General features: G+C 42.8%; 1 protein-coding gene across 1 annotated transcript; it reads right to left on the reverse strand.

Annotated features, from left to right (window-relative positions):
- Positions 1-6,317: 6,317 nt before the first annotated feature.
- On the reverse strand, positions 6,318-22,740 carry DDX18 (DEAD-box helicase 18). The gene is given in 19 exon segments (XM_033148541.1): positions 6,318-6,998; positions 7,659-7,670; positions 7,673-7,835; positions 8,825-8,856; positions 8,859-8,880; positions 9,560-9,672; positions 10,140-10,182; positions 11,543-11,629; positions 11,631-11,661; positions 11,663-11,694; positions 14,237-14,398; positions 16,228-16,367; positions 16,901-17,015; positions 17,095-17,294; positions 17,404-17,504; positions 18,380-18,515; positions 19,821-19,967; positions 20,711-20,899; positions 22,555-22,740. Coding segments are annotated over 19 exon segments (2,010 nt in total). The 5' UTR covers positions 22,694-22,740; the 3' UTR covers positions 6,318-6,852.
- Between the last annotated feature and the right edge of the window lie 1,802 nt (positions 22,741-24,542).

Here is a 24,542-nt window from a genome sequence, read left to right on the forward strand (position 1 = left end):
TTCAGTTCGATAAAGGTTGCTGGGCACTGTAACTCTGAGGGGTAAACTAGTGCCCAGAATTCTGTGGGGGTGGAATGTGCTTTAAAGGTATAGTGGATATACAACCAGAAAACTATCCTTCAAGGCTTTTATAGCTAGTGTAAAACTTTTCAGCATGTTGAGAGAATGAGAATATAAGTTTGGGGGAGGAGGGAATAGCTTTCTTCATGAGCTAAGGCTTTCTCTTGGTGCCCATTCACTTAAGTGGAACTCGGCATAGTTTAAGGATACGATTAAGCAGCCCATTTACTGCTGCTGAGGCCAGATACAAGGGTTTGTTAAAAAAAAAAATCCCCTCAGGGAATTTTCTTTAAAAAGCCATCAGTGCACAACAGGCTATTCTCATCAAACTGATGACTCTGCAGAGCTCCGTTTGCTTCTAATCAGAGAAAATTTTGCTAACGCTATCGTTCTGAAGAGAAAGTACATTCAAGCTTACCAGCCGTGTAACAAATATCTCAGGAGTGTACGTACCCAACTTCTCAGCATTATAGATGGGTTTGGGGGGGTACAAGATGAGGCTAATGTGACGAGCACTATTTAAATGTTGTTACCCCCTTAAAGCATAAGCTTGAGGAGCAGAGGATCCCTTTGCCAATTGCAACCTCAGGCTTTGGGGGCCAAATGTATCTCCCTCCAGGCTTATTTGGCCCCTGGAATTCTCCCCAGGTCACAGGCTCCTGCAGGCCATGAACCCTCACCAGCCTAACTTCATGACTTCAGGCACTTTTACCTGCTTGAAAGATGTCCTAGCACTGTGATACTGACTCCTGCTTCCCTGGATAGAAGGTAGAGAGAAGTATGTGACTGTGTAGAAACTAGCCTACCATACAAAGGTAGAAATTACATTAATTGTCCCACCTACTTTTGCTTCCAGCCCTGCTTGCTACTGGCATGTGCACTCTCCCACCAATGGATCTTTGGCTGGGGGGGGGGAATCCCCAACTGTTTTATGGTTACAAATCAGAGTAACCTGAGGCCAAATAGCAACAACCTACACCACTGAAGACAGGTTGTGCAAAAGAGCCGTAGAGGTAAATGGGAGGAAAGACAGGTGCAAGAGGAGCAAAGTGTGTTTCAGACTTGGTTACATCAGGGGAGAGCTGGCTTGGAAGGAAGCAGTACGCCAGCCCTGTCATCTAGGAGAGGCGGCATTACAAGGTGAGGCTGAAGAGGATCCAGCAGATGAAGACAAGGTGTGTGTGTGGGGGGGGAGGGGATTAGGACATGACGATCTCCTTTGGAAAAGTCATGTGCCAAAGGATTAATGTCTTTCAGCCAATATTGCTCCCAAGGGTGCAAGGCTTGGGTTTACTGCCCTCAGCTATTCACATCTCACAGAAACACCAGAATGGAGTAGAAATCTAGACGAGATACAAACCTCCAGTATTAGAAAGCAAGCCTCAAAGGAGACCAGGCCTTCGAAAACTCAGTTGGGATATGTGAACAGGATAGTGCCCATCTTAGGCTTCAAGACTGGTGTAAGGAAATTCCAACTGCTATTATTATTATTATTGAACTGGATGAGACACTGCAACATTAGAGAGACACAGTACTTAAGAGTAACAACCAAATATTCCTGCCCCAAGAAGATTGCGATCTAATTTTCGATCTAGTGTGGCTCCTATTTGTGCCCAAAGAAGATTGCGATCTAATTTTCGATCTAGTGTGGCTCCTATTTGGTACTTTCTACAGTATCAGTTGAGGAATGGGGACTTTGAAGGGGCAAATAGGTCTGTAACATGTCAACCTGGTCCCTACCGCCCACTAGTGGGCGTTTCAGGATTCTAGGTGGGCAGTAGGGGGATTTTACCATCAAGGAAAGATGCATTAGTGGGCGGTAGGTATAAAAAGGTTGGACTACCCCTGTATTAGCCAATAGGAAGTATCTTACTTGTACAACATCCAAAGCGTTTCCTTGTGTTCCAGCCTTGAAACAGTGTTCCAAGCACCTTCTGCACAGCAGAGTTCTTCGCCGAAATTGCCTTTGAAGGTTGTGCTGATCAGCCTTTGCTAGTGAAATGAACCATTGAAGTGTTGGAGTTGTTTAGTCAGGGTTAATCTTGTATACCTCTTGATGAAGTCCGTTCCTTGATGAAACCGTAACCGTGAAACGGGGGACAAGAAGCTAGCCACCTGTCAGAGGACAGACGAGGACGCCTGAGAGACTTTGCACTATCACTTTACAGTATATAAATATTGCACATCCAACTCTGCACCTTCAGAGCTGATCATTTGGATAATAAGCCATAGACCATGCCTTCGAGTAGATACTTGCATACATGTTTTATGTGATTTCAGTCTATTTGTTGATATAATTTCAAGTTTAAATATTTTCATAATATTCTCGTAGTTCATATTGTAGTGTCTTTCACGGTTTTGTGTATTTTATATTGGGCTTTCATTCCCATGTTTGTCTGTTGGCTTTTGCAGATTCTCAAAGCATAGCTTTCCAGAGCATCTCAACATGTAGTCAGCTCCTCAGCCTCGGGTCAGGATCACTCTCGCCCAGTCAGAACCTGCATGTGCTGCATATTCCTCAAGACTGTTTGAAGTAGTAGGCACATAATTCTGCTTCATGAGAACCTCAGATTTCTTTTAAATCAAAAAGTAACAGAAAGCCACCAATTCTTATGGCTAAAAAAAAAACCTCAGGCAACAGCTGCTGAAATCCCAGAAAGGTGGCTCAATAAAGCTTTGGGTGGGTTTATGAGCTTTCACCTCTCCAAATATTAACAATATAATGCATTTATGCCAATTTGCACACTGTATAAGTCACAGAATTAATCTTAATGAAGCACTACAACTGGCACAGAGCACCTATGTGTATTAGAGGTGTGTAACTGACCAGCACATGCCGCAGTATATGGTTATAGAAACTATTGCAACACATTTCATTCAAAATGACAGAAATGTAATCAAATCGGTAGGAAGAGTAATGCTGGCTCCTGCCGTTTTGCCACTATGGTTAGAAGGTCCAGTGACTGAAGCATGAGGAGGCGACAGAGGGAAACACTGGGAGAAACCCCAGCACAATGGGTGGAGGGAGGAGAGGGGAGAACTTTCTGTTGGACCAAACCATCTCTCCTGTTCCCAGTGCCTCTGCAAAATGCAATCAGATAACCTAGACAGCATGATGAGGGCCTGCTGAACTTGGCCGCTTCCAACAAGGTATTGATATCTGTATTCCCACTGTGAAAACACTGAACCAGTTCTTACACTCTTTGAGTCAGCTCCGTTTCACGTCACAACTACTCAAGTGAATGGCTCACTCTCACATGTGACATGAGAGGGAAGTATTTCTTTGTGAGTCACTGCAAGCAGAAATTTCAAGATGTAACTTTTCTAACTGGAGGGATGAGTGAACCCCAATAATTCTTCATAAGATAACTTCATAAGATAAAAATAGATCTGTGCTTAACAAGTGCGTGTGCAGCTACAAAAATAGCAGCGAAGAGAATAGGGAACAGGCTCTGATAACCAAGTGGAACAGGGGGGGGAAAAGGGACAGCATTACATTTCAAACCAATTAGTCATGAAGGTTTGTATTCCTTTAGTGGTGCAGCAATAAAAACTGCAAGCATGTTTGAAAAGCTAAGCAGGGTCTGATATGGTTTCAAATTGGATGGGGGCCCAAGTATTGAGATTCCTGCATTGCAAGGGATTGGGCTAATGACCCTCGGGGTCCCTTCCAACTTCACAATTCTATGATTCAATAGAATTTTCCAACTCTACATTCTAATAACATGCCTCTTTTTTCACATGAAAGCATGCAAGTATAATATAAGGACGAATTTCACATAAATATGCTGAAAACTGCACTAACCCAACGAGTGGAGATTTTTTCAAATTCTTGTTCATTTGGATGCACCCGTGAGGAGTACATTTCAATAGGGTTTTTTGGTGGGGAGGGGTAAAGCTCATTTGAAAAAGTGAACTATCAATCTGTGTGTCATGCTAATCTGCAATGACCTTAAAGCCCCCCCCTCCCCCAGTTATTATTGTGAAACCATAAAGAGGCATAGAGTATCCAACTTGATAAACTCTGGCTGCATGGTCAATAAATCTCCCATCTGTATCACTTTATCTCGATTGATTTTGAAATTGCTATTCTATGTCTGCACAAAGCAGCACAGGACTGTAGTATTCCTATAAGAAGTGCTTGCATTTTGCCTGGCTTATACATTCCTATTATGGGAGGCTTCAGCAAAGTAACTGTGTTTTCTTTTATGGGTCTATAGTGGGGTTGTTTTTAAAATCTCCCCACAGCCATTTTGATAACCTCCCTTTAACTGGCTTACAAATTCCAATTTCCTCGTCAAGGTTCTCCAAGTGGGAGGCAATTCCTCAAGAAATACAGTGTTAATGCCCAAACCATCAGTCACCTTTATGAGACAAGCTTTGAGTGTGCGATGGCCGAGGTCTATTAAATACCCGTAAGATTGATTATGGGGAAAGTGCACAGGAAACCTTACATTTCCAGTCCATTTTATAGTATTTTACAGCTTCCTGTGATACTACTCATATGAGAGCCAGAGTTCAACAGACTAAGCTGTTATGCTATTTGCAAGCTACTGTATACACTAAATGGGATTCAAAGAGCTGCTTAAGACTTACAATTGCCCATTGGACCCTTTCCTTTTCTTCTTCAAACAACTGAATCGCAGCCCAAACCCTCAATGTGTTTCCAACTCGTCTCCATTTCAAAAGCAGCTTGCCATGCAGCACAAGGAAAGAAGCCGTTCAATAAAATTAAGCCAAAAGTGCCCTGGGACTCATGAAACTATTTTCAGAGTTTTGTAAATCGTCCCATAAGTAAAGCAGAGGTGAAGTCAAATGCATCTGCACAATCAAGTGAGAGGCATCTGTGAATCTAATGAATTTCTGGCGTCAAGTCTTCCAAATAGGAGACTACAGGAAGACACTTTTACAGTAGTTCAGCCTTGCAAATTAAGCCCTCGAGTATTTCTAGCCCATTTGTTCGAGGCAGCAAGAGGTGGTGAGAGGGGGAACACCCTAACTCTGCAGAACTGCTCTGCCAGTTTGCCTGGAGATACTCTCCAAGTTTTCTTACCTGGAACAAGCTCTCTGAGCAGCCATACATCCTCTGTTGCTATTCAGCCATCTCCCACACATGTGGGTCTTCTGAGTTTTGACAAAATTCAAAAATAGCATAACTGGCTCCAGGAGGGCAGTTATCAACTAAGTTGTGTGACTGGAATGAGGTTCGCTTACTCAGCAGGACTCTCACCCCACCCCAACTTAAATCTGGTTTGGGGGAGCCACCAGAATAGGTTTGAGGGCACCGGGGGGGGGGGAGAGAAAAGGTGGAAGTCTTGTTGCATGACCAGACCTTGTTCCTCCACTGAGCGCTTTGTTGAATTCCATCCCAAGGGTGGAATTCAACATAGCTCTACAGCAAATGTCCTCTCAGTCCAAGGATTTCTCCTTGCACAATGGAATGTTCACCCCAACTCCAGATCAGGAGTTCCCACAACCCTCCAGAGCATTTGGGTGAGCCTTCAAACCTGACATTCCAGTTGCGAGTCTGTGGTTAGGACAACTCCCACTTGCTTGTTCCACACAACACATATACTATATAAGCCACTCATCAGTGAGAAACCTGGCTTCCAATGTTACTGCATACACAACCACTTGGATTCACAAGTACCTTGCTGCTTCTGATGTTGCTCTCCTGCTGCCACGTGAAAAAGGCAGTTCATGCAGTTAAAATGCACAAGTTGGATGCCCTAATGGAACACGGCTGCAGGGCCTGAAGCCTATTCCAAAAGGGACAAAAAGGAAAGAATCCGCTTTGGTGGCAGAACCGACAGCCTGAGAAGTGCGCTATGTGCCCAGAACTATAAAAGGCGTTTATTCGTGTGACACGATGATACATAATTTTGTTTGACCTTTTGAGTTCTAACCATTTAAACTCAATTCAAAAATCCATACAGAGCGCAATACCCCTAAACTTCTTCAAAGCTTTCAATTCAAGGTAAGGTATCACTTTATATATGTCTTGGATAAAGGTTCTCTCTTCTTCAAACATCCTTTATACTTCCAAAAGTTACAAAAAAGCTTTTGAAGCTTTGGAGGAAAAAGGAATTGCCACTTGGGACCGGGTGGGGTGGGTGGGTGGGAATAATCACTTAGAATTTCTAAGTATGATCCCAGTGGGCTGTCAAATCTCTAAAGAGTTTCTGAACAGCCATGCAGCATAGCAAGCAGACAACCTACGTTTACTTTGTAAGAAAACACAAGGAAGAGTCTCTGAGTACAAAAACTTAGAGAGTACATAAAAAAGAATTGTATTAATCACCTCTTGCAAAATCAGTGTACATACAGCCTAAAAATTCTGAGAGATGCCTGGGGAGTCCATGGAAGAAAATAGAACACACTTTTAAAAGTGCCACATATTGTCACTGTGGATAGAGACTTGCGCTCCAGTCCATTGTAGCCATAGTGTTAGCTCCTGGAGGATCCCAAAGGGTCAGCCAAGGCGTATATCAAGAATACTAATATCCTGCACTGCAGAGGGGAACAGAGGACACAGGAAGAGGCATTCTATTTTCCCAGGTAAGAGAAATGCAGCCAATTCATGTGAGCATAGGCTGGAAGAAGTGGGAAAAGCTAAAAAGGAATCTTCCATGCATAGGTACAATGATCAGAGGACTGGACTGTGCCCTAAGAGTGTGTGCTTTAAAGTCTACACCAAATTCTATACTGAATGCACCTTGCTTCACAGATAACAGAGTAATTAAGTTAAGGGTCACTTTCAAAAGCCATTTCTGTGAACATGGAACGAGTATCTCAGCGGGAAAACTGCCTGCTATCTGATTGTTTCTTGTTAATGTGCTTGAAGATTTTGGATTTCTGGACGTTCTTTGATTTCTGATAGCCAAACCCTCCACCGCCACCTCTCTTTTGCAATCTCTTCCCGTGGCTGCTGTTTACATCTGAGAAATGGTGTCAAGGAATGCAAGTTCATAAATATATAATTAGCTTAAGCTATTAAAATTCTAAGGATGGCACCAAGGTCTTTTTTTGGGAGGGGGGTGGTGGAATCATAGCATTAGCAGTACATTTCAAAACTAGGTTGCAAGTGTGGCAAGGGAGAAGAAACATCTGCAGAAATTTACCTAGTGATTGCCATCGCTCAGAGTTTTCCAATTAAGTTTTTCTACGGAAAGCAAAGCTAGCCCTCTATTAGATACCACTATTATGTCAAGCTTGTGACTGAAGCAGTTGTGTTCCAAAGGATAGAACAACTAGTCCATTTAAACACAAAGTCAATGGGCATTTTAGGATGCAAAGCAGATGGAATGAAACAACAAAGCAGACCATAATCATTTGCCCTGGCAGGCCCTCCTTAGAGTAGTGCCATCGCTATACACTGAAAGTAAAAGCAGGTGCCTCAAGCTCATGCCCTCCACCTTCTTCTACACATGAAATGTCACGTTTAAAATCTACACCTGCAGTTCTGAATTTCCAAAATTGCCATTGAACCTGATCTACTACCAGCCCACAAACTGGTTTACTGACAAAGCGAACAGTTTACCCCACTACACCTGAATCTTAGAAAGGGAAGAAATCAATACTTTGCAACAAAAGGATACTAAGGTCCACAATGGTGGGACTTTGAAGCCAAAAGAGAGCGCAACCTTGAGCAGATCCAAGTTATTGACGTTGTAGATCTGTTTCAGAGAATGGGAATCATAAGCTCTTATATAGGCTTTGTAAGCTTCTTGGGCAGATTTGTGAAGAAAGTAGTTCTTCTCGATCAATTTTTCCAGCTGAAAATTACAAAGACAGAAGGAACGTTCAATTATACAGTCACCTAATAAATGAGGAAATGGAATATTTTGCAGGTAACTGACAATGACATTTATCATTTGGAAGAATAGAGCAATACAGTTGGAATAGCATACACATTTATCAAAGTGTAATTTTCAAAGTTAACAATGCAAGCTCATTATCAAGAAATACTGTTCTGTGTTGTTGTTTTTTTTACAAAAATATGTGGCTACAGAATTTGAAAATTAGGTATAAATTTCCTTTGTAGAACCAAGTGTGAAAACTCCACATTCTACAGCAGGACTTTTTACCAGTTCTCTGAAAAAAAATATATATCCTGGTCTCCATCTCACCTACTGCCTAAAATATACACAGCATGTTGCCACTTCCAGGTTTTATAAAATATATAATGCCATAGAGGAAAGGCTTCTCAGCTCAGTTTACACTCACATGCTGTCATTTTATCCTTCGGAGTGAAATTCTTGTGGGAGGAAGTCCAAAACGGCATCAGGGTCTGTTCCAGCTATGGCCCATTCCTCCGCCTGCCCTGAGTCCCTCAGGCCATATACTGCCCTGTGGGAACTGTTATTATTTTACTCTCTTTCTATTACAAATCCTTCCACGAGGACGTATAAATATTCTGAAAGGCTACAAATAAACACTAATAAGAAAGACCATAAGGGTACCGCTCAGGTGCCTCAACATACGTAAGACACACTGTTTTATAAGTAGGTTACTATGGTTACTGTAAATGTAGCAGGATTAAAATTCATCCAAATTTAGTTTCACTCGCACCTCACAACAGCTTCAAAACCTGTGCACTGTGTGTTCTTCTTCTTCTATTATTATTATTATTTATTCATTAGATTACCTTTTGTATTTATTTATTTTTCTTTACCCAGATATGTGGGGTACAATTTTTTCCAAAGAAATAGGTGAAGCAAGCTTAAGAACGCAAGTGGCAGAAACTCTTTTATTTTTATTTTACCTGAGATTGGATGTCAGAAATTTTGGACCAGGAAATTCAAATTCATTTAATGGTACCTAAAAGAATAATTAAGAAAATTGTTATGTATATGCGGAAGATACTGAAAGGGCAGGTGCTGCTCAAACACCAGTTCTTAACAGAGAGAAGTGTCACTAAAACAAATAGCAGCTGTTTTGTAATTGCATTCTGAAACACCCTCATAACCAAAGACATTTCACATTTCTATACCCAACAGGGGACAATTACTCTGATGCACTCCTGTGCAAATGCGTCATGGAAGTTTCCGTATTTGCATAATTCCTGCAAAAGATGTGAGTCATTTTATGGTGGGAAAACAAGCTTATATGAACCCCCCGCCGGCTACTGCCCTGCCATCTTCACCATTCTATGCAAAACATACAAAACAAACAATTTTACTGACAACTTATGACCATCCTTGACATCATGGGAATTAGAAGCTGATTCTGTTTGCTCTGATACTGGCAGATATGCGATGGGACCAAGAGCCAGGATATGAAAGCAGTGCATCCATAGCTTGTGTTAATTTTTCTCTACTCCCTTAAACTCCACATGCATATGATGGAAAGCTTCTTCTAAATTATGCAGTTTCATTACAGCAGCCGCTCTGCAATTCTACTAAGGTTATTTAGTTAAACACTCTTTAGGCAATTAAGGCAGGTAGAAATTATTTGATTAATCATTAAAGCTCAGCTGCAGTGCTCCACACTGACTTACCCTGGCTTGCTTTAGGTAACGCAAGAAACCCAGTTCCTCCGGACGTAAAATCAGCAGAGCATGTCCTCTTCCATTTATACCCCGGGCAGTCCTACCAACACGGTGAATGTATCCTTTTTAAAAGAAACAATGCGAGAGTAACTAACTTTTTTTAAACAGTAAACAGAGGCACAGCAAAGGGAGCTCATACATAAACAGATCTACAGCTAAACTTACATAAAAGTCTCCTATTCCCCAAATGAAATTCTTACTTACTTCAGTTATGGGTTTAGCTTTGAAAAAATAAATTAGTAAAAAAAAGAGGAAAAAGCATGGACGCTTTGGAAAGTATACACAATGGGAAAAATAAAGAAACTTTTTTTTGGGGGGGGGGAAGAGTTTGGCAACTTGACCCTCCTTGGTTGGAGCAAAGACTGCAAGTCAGCATTTTCTGGCAGCTGCTAAAGTCCCAACACCCTGGACCCACCACTGGCCATGATCTTTATTTCTTGCTGCTCCTAATTACTGTCACCGTTTGCATGCTCAGGCAGCCAGCAGCGCATTAACCAACTCTTTCCTTCCGGGCTCCCAACGTGCTCACCTAAATGCCACTCTAACTTCCTCTTGAGCATCGCTGGAACCAACTATGATTTCCAATACTCTCGCTTTATTCAGGAATTCCATGCCCACCATTATAGAAACTGCCTGTGTGAGGACAGGAACATGCTAGCTAGATCTGCTCCCACCCTGGCCATGCTCATGTAACTGGCCTCCACATACTGGAGGGCAAACACCTGCAACATGGATCTTGCTCCAATCCTGAAAGCTACATGCATGTTTCAGTAAACTGATCATGCAGCATCAAGCAATTTAACTGGAAGGCAGCATGAAAGCCTGGCCCCACTCTTCCTGGGATGCTGCTGTTTCTGTGCTTACAGTATACAAGCCACCCCACATGCCAGAACTATTGGTACTAGTTTGTGAGGGACGTGGGTGCGCTGTGGGTTAAACTACAGATCCTAGGGCTTGCCAATCGGAAGGTTGGTGGTTCAAATCCCCACGATGGGGTGAGCTCCCCGTTGCTCGGTCCCTGCTCCTGCCAACCTAGCAGTTTGAAAGCATGTCAAAGTGCAAGTAGATAAATAGATACCGCCCCGGCGGGAAGGTAAACGGTTGTTTACGTGCGCTGCTCTGGTATCACCAGAAGCAGCTGTCATGCTGGCCCAGACCCGGAAGCTGTCTGGGGACAAACGCCAGCCTCCCTCAGCCTATAGAGCAAAATGAGCGCCGCAACCCCAGAGTCGTTCGCGACTGGACCTAATGGTCAGGGGTCCCTTTACTTTACTAGTGTTGTGATTTTTGCCACTTAAACAGGTCTTTGGTTCAGCATAGGGATTTGACGATGGAGGGAAGGAAAAGAAAAGAAAAGCTGAGTAGACACAGAGGAGTGAGGAGCTCTGCCATATGCAGAATGGTGCTCTCTGCCCACTATATACCAGATTTTCCAGTTCCTTTATTACTATTATTATTATTATTATTATTATTATTAATTTTTAAGGTTTCCTTAGAAGAGTAATTTTGTGCAAAAAATTCCCCCCAAAAGGGGGAAAAAAACATTCTGAAGGGTCTCAGAAAACAGCCTGAACATACAGGATACAGCAATCCTGCAGAAGCAAAACGAAATTGGGTATAATCACTGTATGGGCAGAAACGTATGCATGCCACCTTGCGCTCCTTGGAGGAAATGTAATGGATAAAATTTAAATGTTAACTGTGAAGTCAAGCTTAGCAGGGATTTTCTTGATGTATTTATGGATGCTTTATTTTTATTCTTATATGCTGTATGCCACCTTGCTATATTATAAGTGCGTGTTATAAATATGCATAAATAAATATATTAAGATTTGCGGTCTCATTTAGTTTCAGGAACACTAGGGAATTGCTTAGGTGGGTTAAATCCACAGCGGTCTTTGAAAACACACCTCTTTCAGGAAATCATATTACCTTTGGATCATCTGGTGGGTCATACTGAACGATCCAGTCAACCTCTGGAATGTCCAGTCCTCGAGCAGCTACATCTGTGCACAAGATGTATTCCAGAATCTGCATTGCAGAACGGAAAATGTGGTTGTGCGCTTTGTTTGCTTCTGCTTGCCCTAGAAGAAAGTGAGATGTTCCAAATGAGGTTCATAAGCAACTATGGATTCTCTGAAGAGAGCCTGAAAGTCAACACACCCCTATAATGTACATGCGTCACACTGCACGAATAGTAACCTGGCTACAAATATATCACAATTATGTCCAAAATTATACTGTCAAACAAACCCCAATCCGTTACAAAGCCATAACTAGGTGTGAACAAGTGTCAGAACCACCACTGTGTGGGAAGTAATTGTGATATATATGCACGGCCAGATAAATAGTGCTTCTTAATTCTTACAAGAATCCTGTAAAGAAAGGCCAGCATTACTATCTCCATATTGCAGCCAGTATGCTAAGGTTCTGCAGTTTGCATATAAACAACTCCAGCAAATCCATGCCGAAGGCAAGATTTAGATCAGAGAATTGCTGGCTATCAGTTTATACTTTTAGCCACCACATAAAATCAGAAGAAACGTCCAGCATGGAAAAAGGCAGCAATCACTGCTTTTTATGAGAAAATGCAAAAAAGAGCAGCCTACAGGAAGACTGTGAGAGAGACCTGAGTGCAACAGTACTTTCCTCACTTGCGATTCCCAGAAACTGGCATTCAGAGACACACTCCAACATGGGAGGCGAGCATAGCCATCAAGAGTAGCAGTTCAAGACTGATTTATGTTGCTTATCACACTTTCTACTTCAGTGGTGAAAATAACTCAAAAGTATTGAACTATAAAATCTCCAGATAGATGGTAGAGACGTTGTCCAAAAAACTCATGGTTAAGTCTGCATTCTCCTCTCCCTGACCCCACAGAAATCTATGGTACACCTTTTTTTGGTGAACGTGTTTTGGGGTGTAAAGAAACCAGCAGCAGTTCATACAATTAAACATCCTTCACCAACCTAGTGCCCTCCAAATGTTTTAGCCTACGATTCCCATTAGCCTGAACCAGCATGGTGTGCTGATGAGAGTTGTATTCCAGAGAGGTCATAGTAAAACCCATATACAGGAATGAGTTCTACAAAAAAAAAAAAACCAAAACCCTCTGCCATGGAATGGTTGTTAAGCTGTTGCACAAATCTGCCCTGAAGTTCTTTGTAGCAATGACACATTTCATTGGAAATACTCAGGGCCTTCCAGGTTAGGTAAACTGGCAGAATATGAACTGCATTAGTTGTAAACATAAAACAGCAAAAAAGTCTCTCCGGTTACAGGAGAGAAGGTTTTTTTTTATTTTAAAAAAATTGCTTTCTAAAAAGTGCACAGTATTGCAGTTAATTTAGTAAATTCTACCTGAACAGTCATTTTTGTGTTAATTTAAGAAGAAACAAAGGATGCCTTGCTTCTTCCACAGTATGGTCCCTGGGGGTAAAATCACTTTACTACATTAATGCAGACACACTTAAAATGGTTAACTGTCAGCTAACAACATTCTAACAAACAACTTCAACCTTGCTGACAAAACCGAGTTCTTCAGATAAGCATTTTAAAGGCAGGTTTAAGAGAAAGGTTCCACTGATGACATTTAAAGGTTAATTTATGACTCCACTGCTGAAATCTTGCTGAGATGCTGACATTCTTGTTATGCACTCTCAGGTTTCATAAAAGGCCACCTGCAATTTACAATAACTTCAAAGCTACATGCATTATTCAAGCTTGAAAGTCAGCTCCAAACACCCAGTTGTAGATGCAAAAGGGGTCTCATGACAGCATAGAACAAGGTAAACTTCTTGCCAAAATGGGGGGCTACTGAAATTATTAACAGTGTGCCCTAGAAGTCCCATAAGTCTGAGATCAGCTGTCAGTTAAAGATGGCACTTAGCTGGCCAAAACTACAATTTGTAAATGTACTGGTTGAACATTCGTCAAAATGCTTATACGGTGGTACCCTGAGTTACGCACCCCCCGTGTTGCGGAGATTCGAGTTGCGAATGCCCGCAACCTGGAACTGTTTATGGAGCACGCATGACCCCCGAATGCACAGAAGTGTTCTGCACACTTTGCTCAAATCGCGCCTGTTTTTTTGTTTTTTCCCATGCGTTCGTGATACGCACGCCCGCGTTACATACTGCGATCCAGAATGGATCATGTACGTAACCTGGGTACCACTGTAACATTGATCACATCATAATGACCGTTAAGCTATTGGTTTGCTTAAAACATGGTTCATTTAACTGAACACCAGCACCTTCCTTTAGTTCAGTAGGGAAACTATAGAGCAGCTGGCTTAGTGTTGCTTAAACTAGCCCTCTTGGTTTGTTTCTCTCAAAGAAACCATGAATGAGCAGGGAAGCCAAGAATGAACATGGCATAGATCAGCATGCATCTCATGGATAGTTAAACAAATAATACTTCATAGCTTAGCATTACCTCTGAACGCAGCCAGTGAAAAGGAAGCATGCAATAACTCACAGGTGACGGATTACTGCTAGATTCTGGTTTATCAGATTATCAGCTTTATGTATATTAACCCAAAATAAAACATGAGTGATCAAAACAGTCATGGATAAACACTGCCAGTTTCAAAGTAGACTGTCATTTCCAAAACATATACTTACGTGAATGGCCAGGACCGGGAGATCAATGTAGTTAAGAAGTTCATAATGGTACTTCACAGACATACACGAAGAGAAGAACACCATCAGCTTTTTCTTCCGATTCTTCTTGAGGAAAGTGAAAAGCAGGAGGAACCTCTTTTCTGAAGGGCACACTACATAACCCTAAAAAATGATTGGGAAAATGGTTTTATGTACATATAGCCTTCTGTAGTGCTATTTCTAGCAACTTCCAAATGGAAGCGTTCAAAACCACACTGTACCGAAATGCACCCAAAGAATCGTGTTCTGATAACCCCTTTCCTAATCTCTTACTTGTGAAAAACAAAATTTTGGCCAGAAGTAAAGGTTGTGGTTGAATCCCATCAACTAAAGGAAAGGGATCAAAAAGAGGTTTTAAAAACAAACAAACCCGATTCCAGTGATATTCATCTGCCGTAGAAAAGGCACCACTGGCAGAATGGATTCCCCTTCCTTCTGCAATTCCCCCCTGCCCAGTGTGATGGCAAAATCTGCTCTGGAGAGTTGGATAACCCTCTGTAGGAGACTGGGGGCTGCAGGAAGAAAGGCATCCCATCATAGAAAATAAGTTACCGGTAGGTTTCCTTACACTTCCATCCTATGCACATTTTACCAGCAATCCAACTAAATTCAGTGGGATTTTCCAGTGAACATGTTAAAAAATTATGGCCTTAGAAAATGTCAGACTACCTGAATAAAGACTTCAGTGAAATGTGGGTTTTACTTTTAAGCCCCTTAAATTCTATTTTCCTTACAAACAAGGACTATAAAGAGAATCTGCATGAGTACAATTAAAGTTTACCCCACTAATGTTCATATACCCCTGCAGTTTTTGTAAGAATGACTTCTTCAGGCTAGTCACCGCCAACTTTGTCATCCTTTTGGTGCCAGGCAAAGATGTTTTTGTTTTCCTGACTGCTTGTGCAGCATCAATGATACAATATTGTATTGCTGTATCTGTCTTTAATGTTAATGTGTTTTTATCTTTACTGCAAATTGTTGTGAGACTTTAGTAGGGAGCAATATACAAATTTAATAAACCTAAGCCCAATCTAAATCTGGTATAAGACCATTCCAAGTGAGATAGTAGACAATTAATATCTTCAGGCAGCAGCATGGAGTTCCATGCTATTTCAAAGCCACACTTAGCTGTAATTATGCCACTGCAGGTGCATATGAATCAGGTTTGATGGAAGATACATGACTATTCGAAAAAAGAAGTGATCAGCTGTAAGCCAACATTAGAAAAGTTATGTACGCTGGCTGTACCTGAACTTGGATGCTCAATGTCTGGGTTTGCACGTATCACTTATTTATAAAGATCCTAGGGTAGGCTACAGCAATATAATATACAATTATATATGCTACAGTACAATAATAAAAAACAAAGCAAAATCATTATAACCAGAGCAAAACAATACAAATTCAGCAAGAGGTGGGCCCCACAAAACAAAAGGTATTAACTATCCAAAGTCCAGAGTGAAGTTACAGCTTCAGCATATGGTGAAAGCTATACAATGAAGATGCTAGATCAGGCATAGGCAAACTCGGCCCTCCATCCCTGACCACTGGTCTTGTTAGCTAGGGATGATGGGAGTTGTAGTCTCAAAACATCTGGAGGGCCGCGTTTGCCTATGCCTGTACTAGATGCATGTTTGTGGAACTATACGTGGTCAACAATAAAAGCTTATGAATCAACAACAAGCCATAGTTTAAAAGTGTGGTGTGGTCATGGTGAATAAAGCCTGGTTAAGACACTGAGCCAGGTTGGGACAATTGAATTAAACCATAACTTAAAGAGTTACATGAGAACCAGGAAAATATGAAAAACAAAGGGCACCTGGAGAAAGGGAAATCTGATAAAAGTAGAGAAAGGAGCGTCCAGGACAGCAGTAAAAATGAAACAAACTCTGCTAAGAAGCTAATGTATCTTTCTACTACTACTTCCATCATCAACTTCACTTGATAGTTACCTGTTCAAGCCCATCTACGGTTGCTGTCTCTTTATTGTCATCAACCCCAACATACAATGGCTCTTTTTTTAGAGAAATCTTGGCCAGGTCTTCAACTTTACGGGTTTGTGTAGCAGAGAACAGCATGGTCTGCCTACGCTCTGGGAGGGGGAAAAATAGGAAGCAACTTCAACTGAATGGATTACAGCAACAGACCTTGAATGAAATAAAACACACTAATGCTATGAGAAACACACTTGCTTATTTGTATATCCTGGATATTTCTAAAATTAGCAGGTCACAGGTTTTTTTCAACTAAGAGCCAAAGTTTTATAGCAGTCCAGTTTTGAAGTAGAAGCACACCAAAAACTGTGTTTTTTTTATTAGCACGTGCTGATGCAGGTTGGCTGCAATCCTTAACATGCCTACTTGGGAGTAAGATCTACTGAACACAGTGGAAGTAATTTCTAAGTAAATATGCATGGGATAACACCGCAAATGTTACTATTTAGCCCTCTGTAAGGAAGGCACATCCATTTAAAATTCTGTACAGTGCTTAAAATGAAAACACAAGAGACACTGAAGAAGTGAGCAAGAACTGCAAAAATAAAAATAAAAATGAAGTGTTCTGAGACCACCGCACTCCCCGCCATCTCAAAAGAAAGAATGAGGACAATTTGAATGTTTGGCTTACTTGGTAGGAGCTTAATGATCTGTTTCATTTCTTCCTCAAATCCCACTTCTAAAATTCTATCTGCCTCATCGATCACCAGGCACTGCAGGTTCTTGAACATAAACCCTGGAGTATTCTGCAAGGCATTTAAACAGTGTCACCAGCTATCACAAGGCACACAAAATAAGTCCTGTGCTACGCAATCCTCTTCCTACCTGCATATGGTCCAGAAGCCTGCCTGGAGTTGCCACAATGATGTTAATGCCATTTGCAAGTTTCTGTGCCTCGGCAGATCTATTACTCCCTCCCATTATCAGGCCGTAAGTGTGGACATGATGAGTCATCAATTCTTTGAGGACACCATACGTCTGCATGGCAAGTTCCCGAGTAGGCGAAAGGATGAGGACGCCCGTTCCTGGAAGGGGGCAGAGGGAAAAATGCAGAAAGGAGACCAAAATGGCAAACAATTATCCCCAAATTTATCTTCTGACTGTCAAGTGAGAAGGCAATGCAGAAAATCTTACCATTCCTGGGCATGAATTTTAACTTGTAGATGAGTTCTATGGCTGGAATAAGAAATGCCAGAGTTTTGCCACTGCCGGTTTTTGCAGCTGCTAGAATATCTCTGCAGATAGAATAAATACACAGAACTGAATTCAGGAGCAGGAAAGCTGAAACAATTTAAAATCAAATAAGAACAGCTTTAAAGGTAAACATTATAAATAAGCCCAAAGTTTGTGTTTATGTGTGCCTAGGCAAAAGTAAGTCCCACTGAGCCTATTTCTAGGTATAGGATTGCAACCTAAACAACGTATTACCTATGACACAGAAAATCATTTTCCAAAATACATGTGGGACTACTTTCAGCTGTCATTATTTTAATTTTCCACCACAACCTTAACTGATTTTAATGGGGCATGTTTTAATACAATGCTCACAACCCAGCGATGAGATAGAAAGAAACACAGCCTGATCCTATAAGCAATTATTCAAATTAATTCCCATAGGGTGATATCAAATTGTGATGCCCTATTTGCATATCAGACTGTTCCTTGTGCAAACAGGCCCTGTTCTTCCTCTCCTTTTCCTTGCAGCCCTTGCATGACTAAAAAAATCTGTTCCAGATGGTGTGTTGGGGAGTCATGCTAAATATTACCCCTGTATTCACTGGGCTCTTATCCGGCTAGTATGCACAAGATGGTAACCCCAGTAACGGCATGGGGGGAGGAGGAGAAATCAATCAATGGGCCATCTAGTCCAGCATTCTGTTCTCAGTGACCAACCAGATGCCTCATGGAAACCCCCAAGCAGAATCCAAGCACATGATCACTCTCCCCTCCTGTGATCTCCAAAAACTGGTGCTCAGAAGCATTGCTGCGTCCAGTTGTGGAGGCAGAACACAGCTATTGTGGCTAGTTGCCATTGACTACCAAAACAACAACAACAAAAACACAACAGTCCATAAAAAAACACACCTGCCTTCCACAAGTCATTTCTTACCTGCCTTCCACGAGTGGTTTAATACTTTTATGTTGAATTTCTGTCATGTGGGTAAAGCCCATGTCAGCTATTCCTTTCAACGTGTTCTCACTGACAAGGCCATTAAGGGAAGCAAACGCCGTATCCTCAAAAGCACCTGAAGGCAGAAATGATCTTGGTTTGGTCAGTTTCCACTGACAACATGCCAAAATAAATAGCAACAAACCATTATTAAAATAGAAAAAAGCTGGTCTTTCAGTATCAAATTTCGTTTCTTCACACCACGGAAAATTCTGATGACAGCTAACTTATCCACCTGCTTTGTCCTAAGCACCCCCAGCCTCGGTACACACAAGTTTCTCTAGAATGATCTGACCACTAAATAAGCTTAGTGTATTGCTGAGATGACTTAATTTTTCCACAAATGAAAGCTACATTGCAGCAATGCCTGAAGGAGTTACACATCTGCAAGTCCCATACACGGCCTACTGCAGAGGTCAGCAAACTTTTTCATCAGGGGACCGGTCCACTGTTCCTCAGACCTTGTGGGGGCCGGACTATATTTTTTGGGGGGAAATGAATGAATTCCTATGCCCCACAAATAACCCAGAGATGCATTTGAAATACAGTCATACCTCTAGTTCCGTCCACTGCGGGTTGTGTACGCGGCAAACCCTACTTCTGGGTTTCGCCACGTGAACATGCCCAGAAGTGCTCTGTGCAGAGAAGCGCAATATCACCACTCGGGATGTGGACTTTTCGGGGTGCAAACGGCACCCCGGAACGGATTGTGTCTGCAGCCTGAGGTACCACTGTAAAAGCACACATTCTACTCATGTAAAAACATGCTGATTCCTGGACCATCCGCAGGCTGGACTTAGAAGGTGACTGGGCCGGATCCGTGCCCTGGGCCTTAGTTTGCCTACTCATGGCCTACTGCATGTGTAGCATTTGCTTGCCAATATCTCTTGGCTTGAGTTGTGCAGATTGACATGGGGAAGTTTCACATGTCTGGGCAATTTAAGGCTACAATGCTACGTACAATCATACACAGCCTGGGAACTGGCACTGTAAAGGGATATTCCTCCTGCCCACCCCACCTTCCACTCTAACCAATGTGAATGCTGGAGCAGTAGACATAGCGTGGGCTGCACTGCTTCATCAAGCCTTGCCACTGCTGGCCAGGGGTTAGTGCTGCAGCCAGGTACCAAAGCAAGGGTAACTTGATCTCCAAGATCAACAGAAATCAAAATCCAGAGCCCTGGAGCCCAGTCCAATAAGTCTCACTGAGTTCAATGAAATTTACTCCCAAGGGTCATTCCACAGACAATAAGTGAAACTCCCAATTGACTTAACATTCGCTTTAAATAAGAGAAAACCCAGTACCCTCTGAATATTTTGATAGACAAAATCTCACTAAACAAGAAACAGAACAAAGAAGTGAGGTGTGTGGGGAGCTTGCCTGTTAGTCCTAGAGGCAAAGCAGGTCCATCAGCATCTTCAGAAACTTCTTTCTCATCCAAACTTTCACTACTTTCCTCTTTGGGCTCCCCATTTAAGGTGTCTTCTTCCTCAGTGCATTCTTCCTCCATTTTTGCTTTCTTAGTTTCTGTTTATACACAATGCACGGAAATCAATTAATGCCAACACCGGACATGTACATGTGAACTAGCAGTCTGCAGCAAGAATCTATATGGCAGTCAGTGTAGTTGGTACATTCACTGAAAGGGCCAGGGGGAGAATTCCACGTTGTTTATCTACTGCTCTTCTGATATGGGCGAACTAAAAAGTCCCAGAAAGTAACAAGACAGCACTGTGGTATTAGCCACTGACCACATTCACACATCATGGGGAACCAGCTTTAGCCTACGGGGCCTCCCCATTTGGCTTGTGAGGCTGTTTTGGGGAAGCCATGCCTATCTGCCCTACACATGACATCATAAGTGACATCAGCTCTAGGCCAGGTAAGGCTGTACCTTCAAAGGAACAATCAGATCTTAAAGTGGGCTTGATTGTTGTTTTGCTGGGGCAAGGTGCATTCCCAACTACCCCTCAGCTGATGTGTGTGTGCCTTGATCTAGGAGGTGGAAAGTTTCCATTAACAAAAGCTGCTTCTCCCTCCCAGTGCTGCTCTTTGAAGAAGCTTTACACTAGGAAGGCACTTGTGCTACTTCCTTAAACCTTGAAACCAAACAAGGTAAACTTTGAAACTGCACAAGGCAGCTTACAAAGCATAGGACTGGCAATCCCCCTGGCACTGTGGTTCCCAAGCACCTAATAGGCAACTGTTGGGCATCTGAGTACCCCATACAAGGCATTTTTACAATTGGATAAAAGTAAGAGATATAATACCATTTTCTGTATCAGCCACAATTTTTCTTTTCTTCTTTTTCTTCTTCTTTTTTAACTCAGGCTGTGTGTTTCCAGCCTCACCATTGTTTGGTGTTACTTTAGTCTGTTCCACATTCTCTGTTTTTTGTTCTTCAGCTGCTGCTTCTGAGATGCTGGAAAAGTCTTCCGCGGTGCCCTCAACTGTTGCTCCTAATGAGACAAACGATAATAAATCAAAGCAATGTCTGATACCATTTAAGAAATAACAACTTCACACATGAATTTTAAACAACAACAACAACAACAACAACTTCACACATGAATCTTAAGAGCCAGATCACATTCATAGCTCTTCTAGTTAATTACTACTGATGCATACACTCTCTCTATTGGACCCAATGGACAACCTCTTCTTGCTCACAATAAGAAGGTGTGCACATGTTTTAGAAAGGATATTGTAGAGCTGGAAAAGATTCAGAGAAGACCAACCAAATACGATCAAGGGGATGGAATGACTCCTCTACATAGATTGCAGCACTTGTGCCTTTTTAGTTTAGAGAAAAAATGAGTAAGTGACATGACATGAGTTTATAAAATTACACATGGCGTGGAGGAAGTGCATAGTTTATCTCCCTCTCTCACAACACTAGAACTCTTAGAACTTGGTGAAGGGTTACAGCTCAGTCGTAAAGTAACTATCTGCCTTGAAAGCAGAAGGTCCTGTGTTCAATCCCTCATATCATTTCCAGGTACGGTTGGTAGAGACTCTAGCCTGAAACCCCAGACAGCCGCTGTCAATCAGCGTAGACAATGCTGAGCAAGCTGGACCAATGGTCTGGCTCAATATAAGGCAGTCTTCCTATGTTCTTATGCAGGGGTCAGCAACCTTTTTCAGCCATGGGCTGGTCCACCATCCCTCAGACCATGTGGTGGGCCAGACTATATTTTGAAAAAAATATATATAAACGAATTCCTATGCTCCACAAATAACCCAGAGATGCATTTTAAATAAAAGCAAACATTCTACTCATGTAAAAACACCTGGCAGGTCCCACAAATAACCCAAAGATGCATTCTAAATAAAAGAACACATTCTACTCATGTAAAACCACACTGATTCCCGATCCATCTGCGGGCTGGATTTAGAAGGCGATTGGGCCGCATCCGGCCCCTGGGCCTTTAGGTTGCCTACCCTGTTCTTATGATCTGAACTGAATGTTGTAAGATTAGGTAGGCAAAAGATAAGCACTTCTCATGGCATGCGACCCGTTAAAACTATGGACCGCTCCCACAGGAGCAGCGGCAGCCACCAACCCATATGTCTTTAAAGAGGATTAGACAAATTCCTGAAGGAATCTGCTTCTCCTCCTGGCCATGATAGCTATGCTCTGCCTCCATGTCAGAGGCAGTCAAACTTCTGAATACCAGTTGCCCAAAACCACAGGAGAGCCCTCCTGGCCAGCCCCTGAGAACAGGATGCTGATTTACCTGGCCATTGGCCTGATCCAGCGGGCTATTCGTTACGTTCATAAATACAAATAAGTACCAGCTGTTGTCCCCTGTGCATCGGGGCACAATAATGTGTGTAGGAGGGAGCCGTATCATCTTTTGGACCGCATAGGCATTCCTGACCTTTAAACTGGGGGGAGGGGTTGTTTTTGTTTTTGCTCGTTACGATGTTATATTTTTTTGCCTCTTTATACTGCCACCCACCCTGTGACCCCCGGATGAAGGGCAGCGTAGAAATCCAATAAACCAACGAACAAATAATTTTAAAAAACCGACCGTGCCTGGTCTCCCCTCCTTCCCTCTAGCTTCCCTTCGCGGCGCCCGTGTCCCTGTCTCCCCACCGGCCGCCGTCTTACCGGAGGGCCCGGGGCCCATCGCGCCATCCGCCGCCCCCGCCGCTTGCCGGGCCAAGTTGCGCTGGCGAATCTTGAGGTTGCGCTTGTGGAGCTTCTTGCGCAGCAGCCGCATCGGCAGGTTCCCGGTATTGGCCGCCATGGCTGCGGAGACCAAATGCCACCGCCAACCCCACGTGCGCAGGGGGAAAAGGAGGAAGGGAAAAGGAAGGAGCAGCCGGAAACAGCGACGGCGGCGGAGGCCAGCTCTCGAGAGCTTCCGGTGCCCATTCGCTCCTCTCCTTCCGCCCAAAAGGGGCCGGTTGCAGCGGCCTCTAGAGGCTCGGAGGAAGAAGCGCAGGCAGTTGGGAGGTGAAAGCGCGCACGATTCTCTCCGCTTCTCCTCTTCCTCCTCCGAGCTTCGTCTTTCAATCATAGCTGTCAACTTTTCCTTTTTTAAAGGGAAATTCCCTTATTCCGAATAGGATTCCTCGCAAGAAAAGGGAAAAGTTGACAGCTATGCTTTCAATGGCAGTTGAGCCAAACGGGCTGGGCAGAGAGCAAAGCCACATTCTGCACCTGTCCGCTCAAGTCACTGGTGCTACAGACACACACTTACCTGGGAGCAAACCCCGTTGGACTCAACGGGACTGACTTCTGAGCAGACAGACACACGCATTCATTGGACTGTTTTTGCAGAGCCAAGACGGCATTGCCGGTTTGCTTAGGCCCAGGGATGCCAAGATGCCCTCTGTGCCATCTCCGACTGATGCTGATGCTGCTGCCAATGGTCATTTTGCATGCAATTTGAGCTCCAATCGAACGGCGCTTTTTGCATTTCGTTGCCCTTTAACTTTAACCTTTCTATTCTCAATGCCCCCGTAAGCGTAGATCACACTCAATGCATCTAATTGAAGTGGGTTTTAACCCACACACAAATTATGCCAAATAATAAATATTTGCAAGACTGCCTCGTTTTTGCTACGGCAGATGAACTTAGCTACCCCTCTGCAAGTTGTCAGTTATCTTCAAGCCCCATCTATGTGGCAACGCAGGCACCAGTACACATACGAAAGTATCAGAGAGGTAGTATGTAAACTGGTTCAAGGACAACATTGTTCAAAGTTCAGACATATACTGGCAGGAGGCGCTCTTAATATTCATGGGCAAAGTTAATGCAGGCTAATGAATCATTTATGTTTATTATATGCACATTCCCCCCCCCAAAAAAAAGCAAAGGGAACTTTGTGGTTTTTAGGACCAAATGAAAGTATCACAGAATAGTGGGGGTGGGGTGGGGATTCCTTCCAGTAGCAACTTAGAGTCCAACTAAGTTTGTTATTGGTATGAGCTTTCGTGTGCATGCACATCTGAAGAAGTGTGCATGCACACAAAAGCTCATACCAATAACAAACTTAGTTGGTCTCTAAGGTGCTACTGGAAGGGGGGGGGATATTTTGTTTCGACTATGGCAGACCAACACGGCTACCTACCTGTAAACAGAATAGTGAGGAAGCTTTTCATAGGCTCATAGAAATGTTGGGGGGAAGGGATCCCTAGAGTCATCTAGTCCAAACCCCTGCAGTTCAGGAATCACAGCTAAAGAATTCCCGACCTCAAGGTCAAAGAAACATACCATGGTAGATTCCGATTTTGAAAGTGTAAATTGCAGCTGCTATCCAGATCAGTCTCTGTCCTTAAGCAAAACTTTCAATGTGGTTTTTGTTTTGGTAGGTGGAAAACAGAAATAAAGAGAAATTAGACTGCATTCCTCTTCAGGCTGTAACAGAATGGCATGAGTGAAATGGCATAATGTGCCAGTAGCCCGGAAGAGATTCTTGTCCAGGCCAATCATGCAGAAATTGCTGTCTGTTTAGTTAAAGAACGAGGCTTCAAAAGCACCAGGCAGTGACAGATCACAGAATGTGGTATGAACTGTGTATCTTTAAGAAGTATTTCCAGATTTGAAAGCAAAACTCGTTAGATGGTGTAAGGAAGCTTAATGGTTGCTC

This window comes from Lacerta agilis, chromosome 1 (genome assembly GCF_009819535.1).
Source record: "Lacerta agilis isolate rLacAgi1 chromosome 1, rLacAgi1.pri, whole genome shotgun sequence".
NCBI classification, from domain to species: domain Eukaryota; kingdom Metazoa; phylum Chordata; class Lepidosauria; order Squamata; family Lacertidae; genus Lacerta; species Lacerta agilis.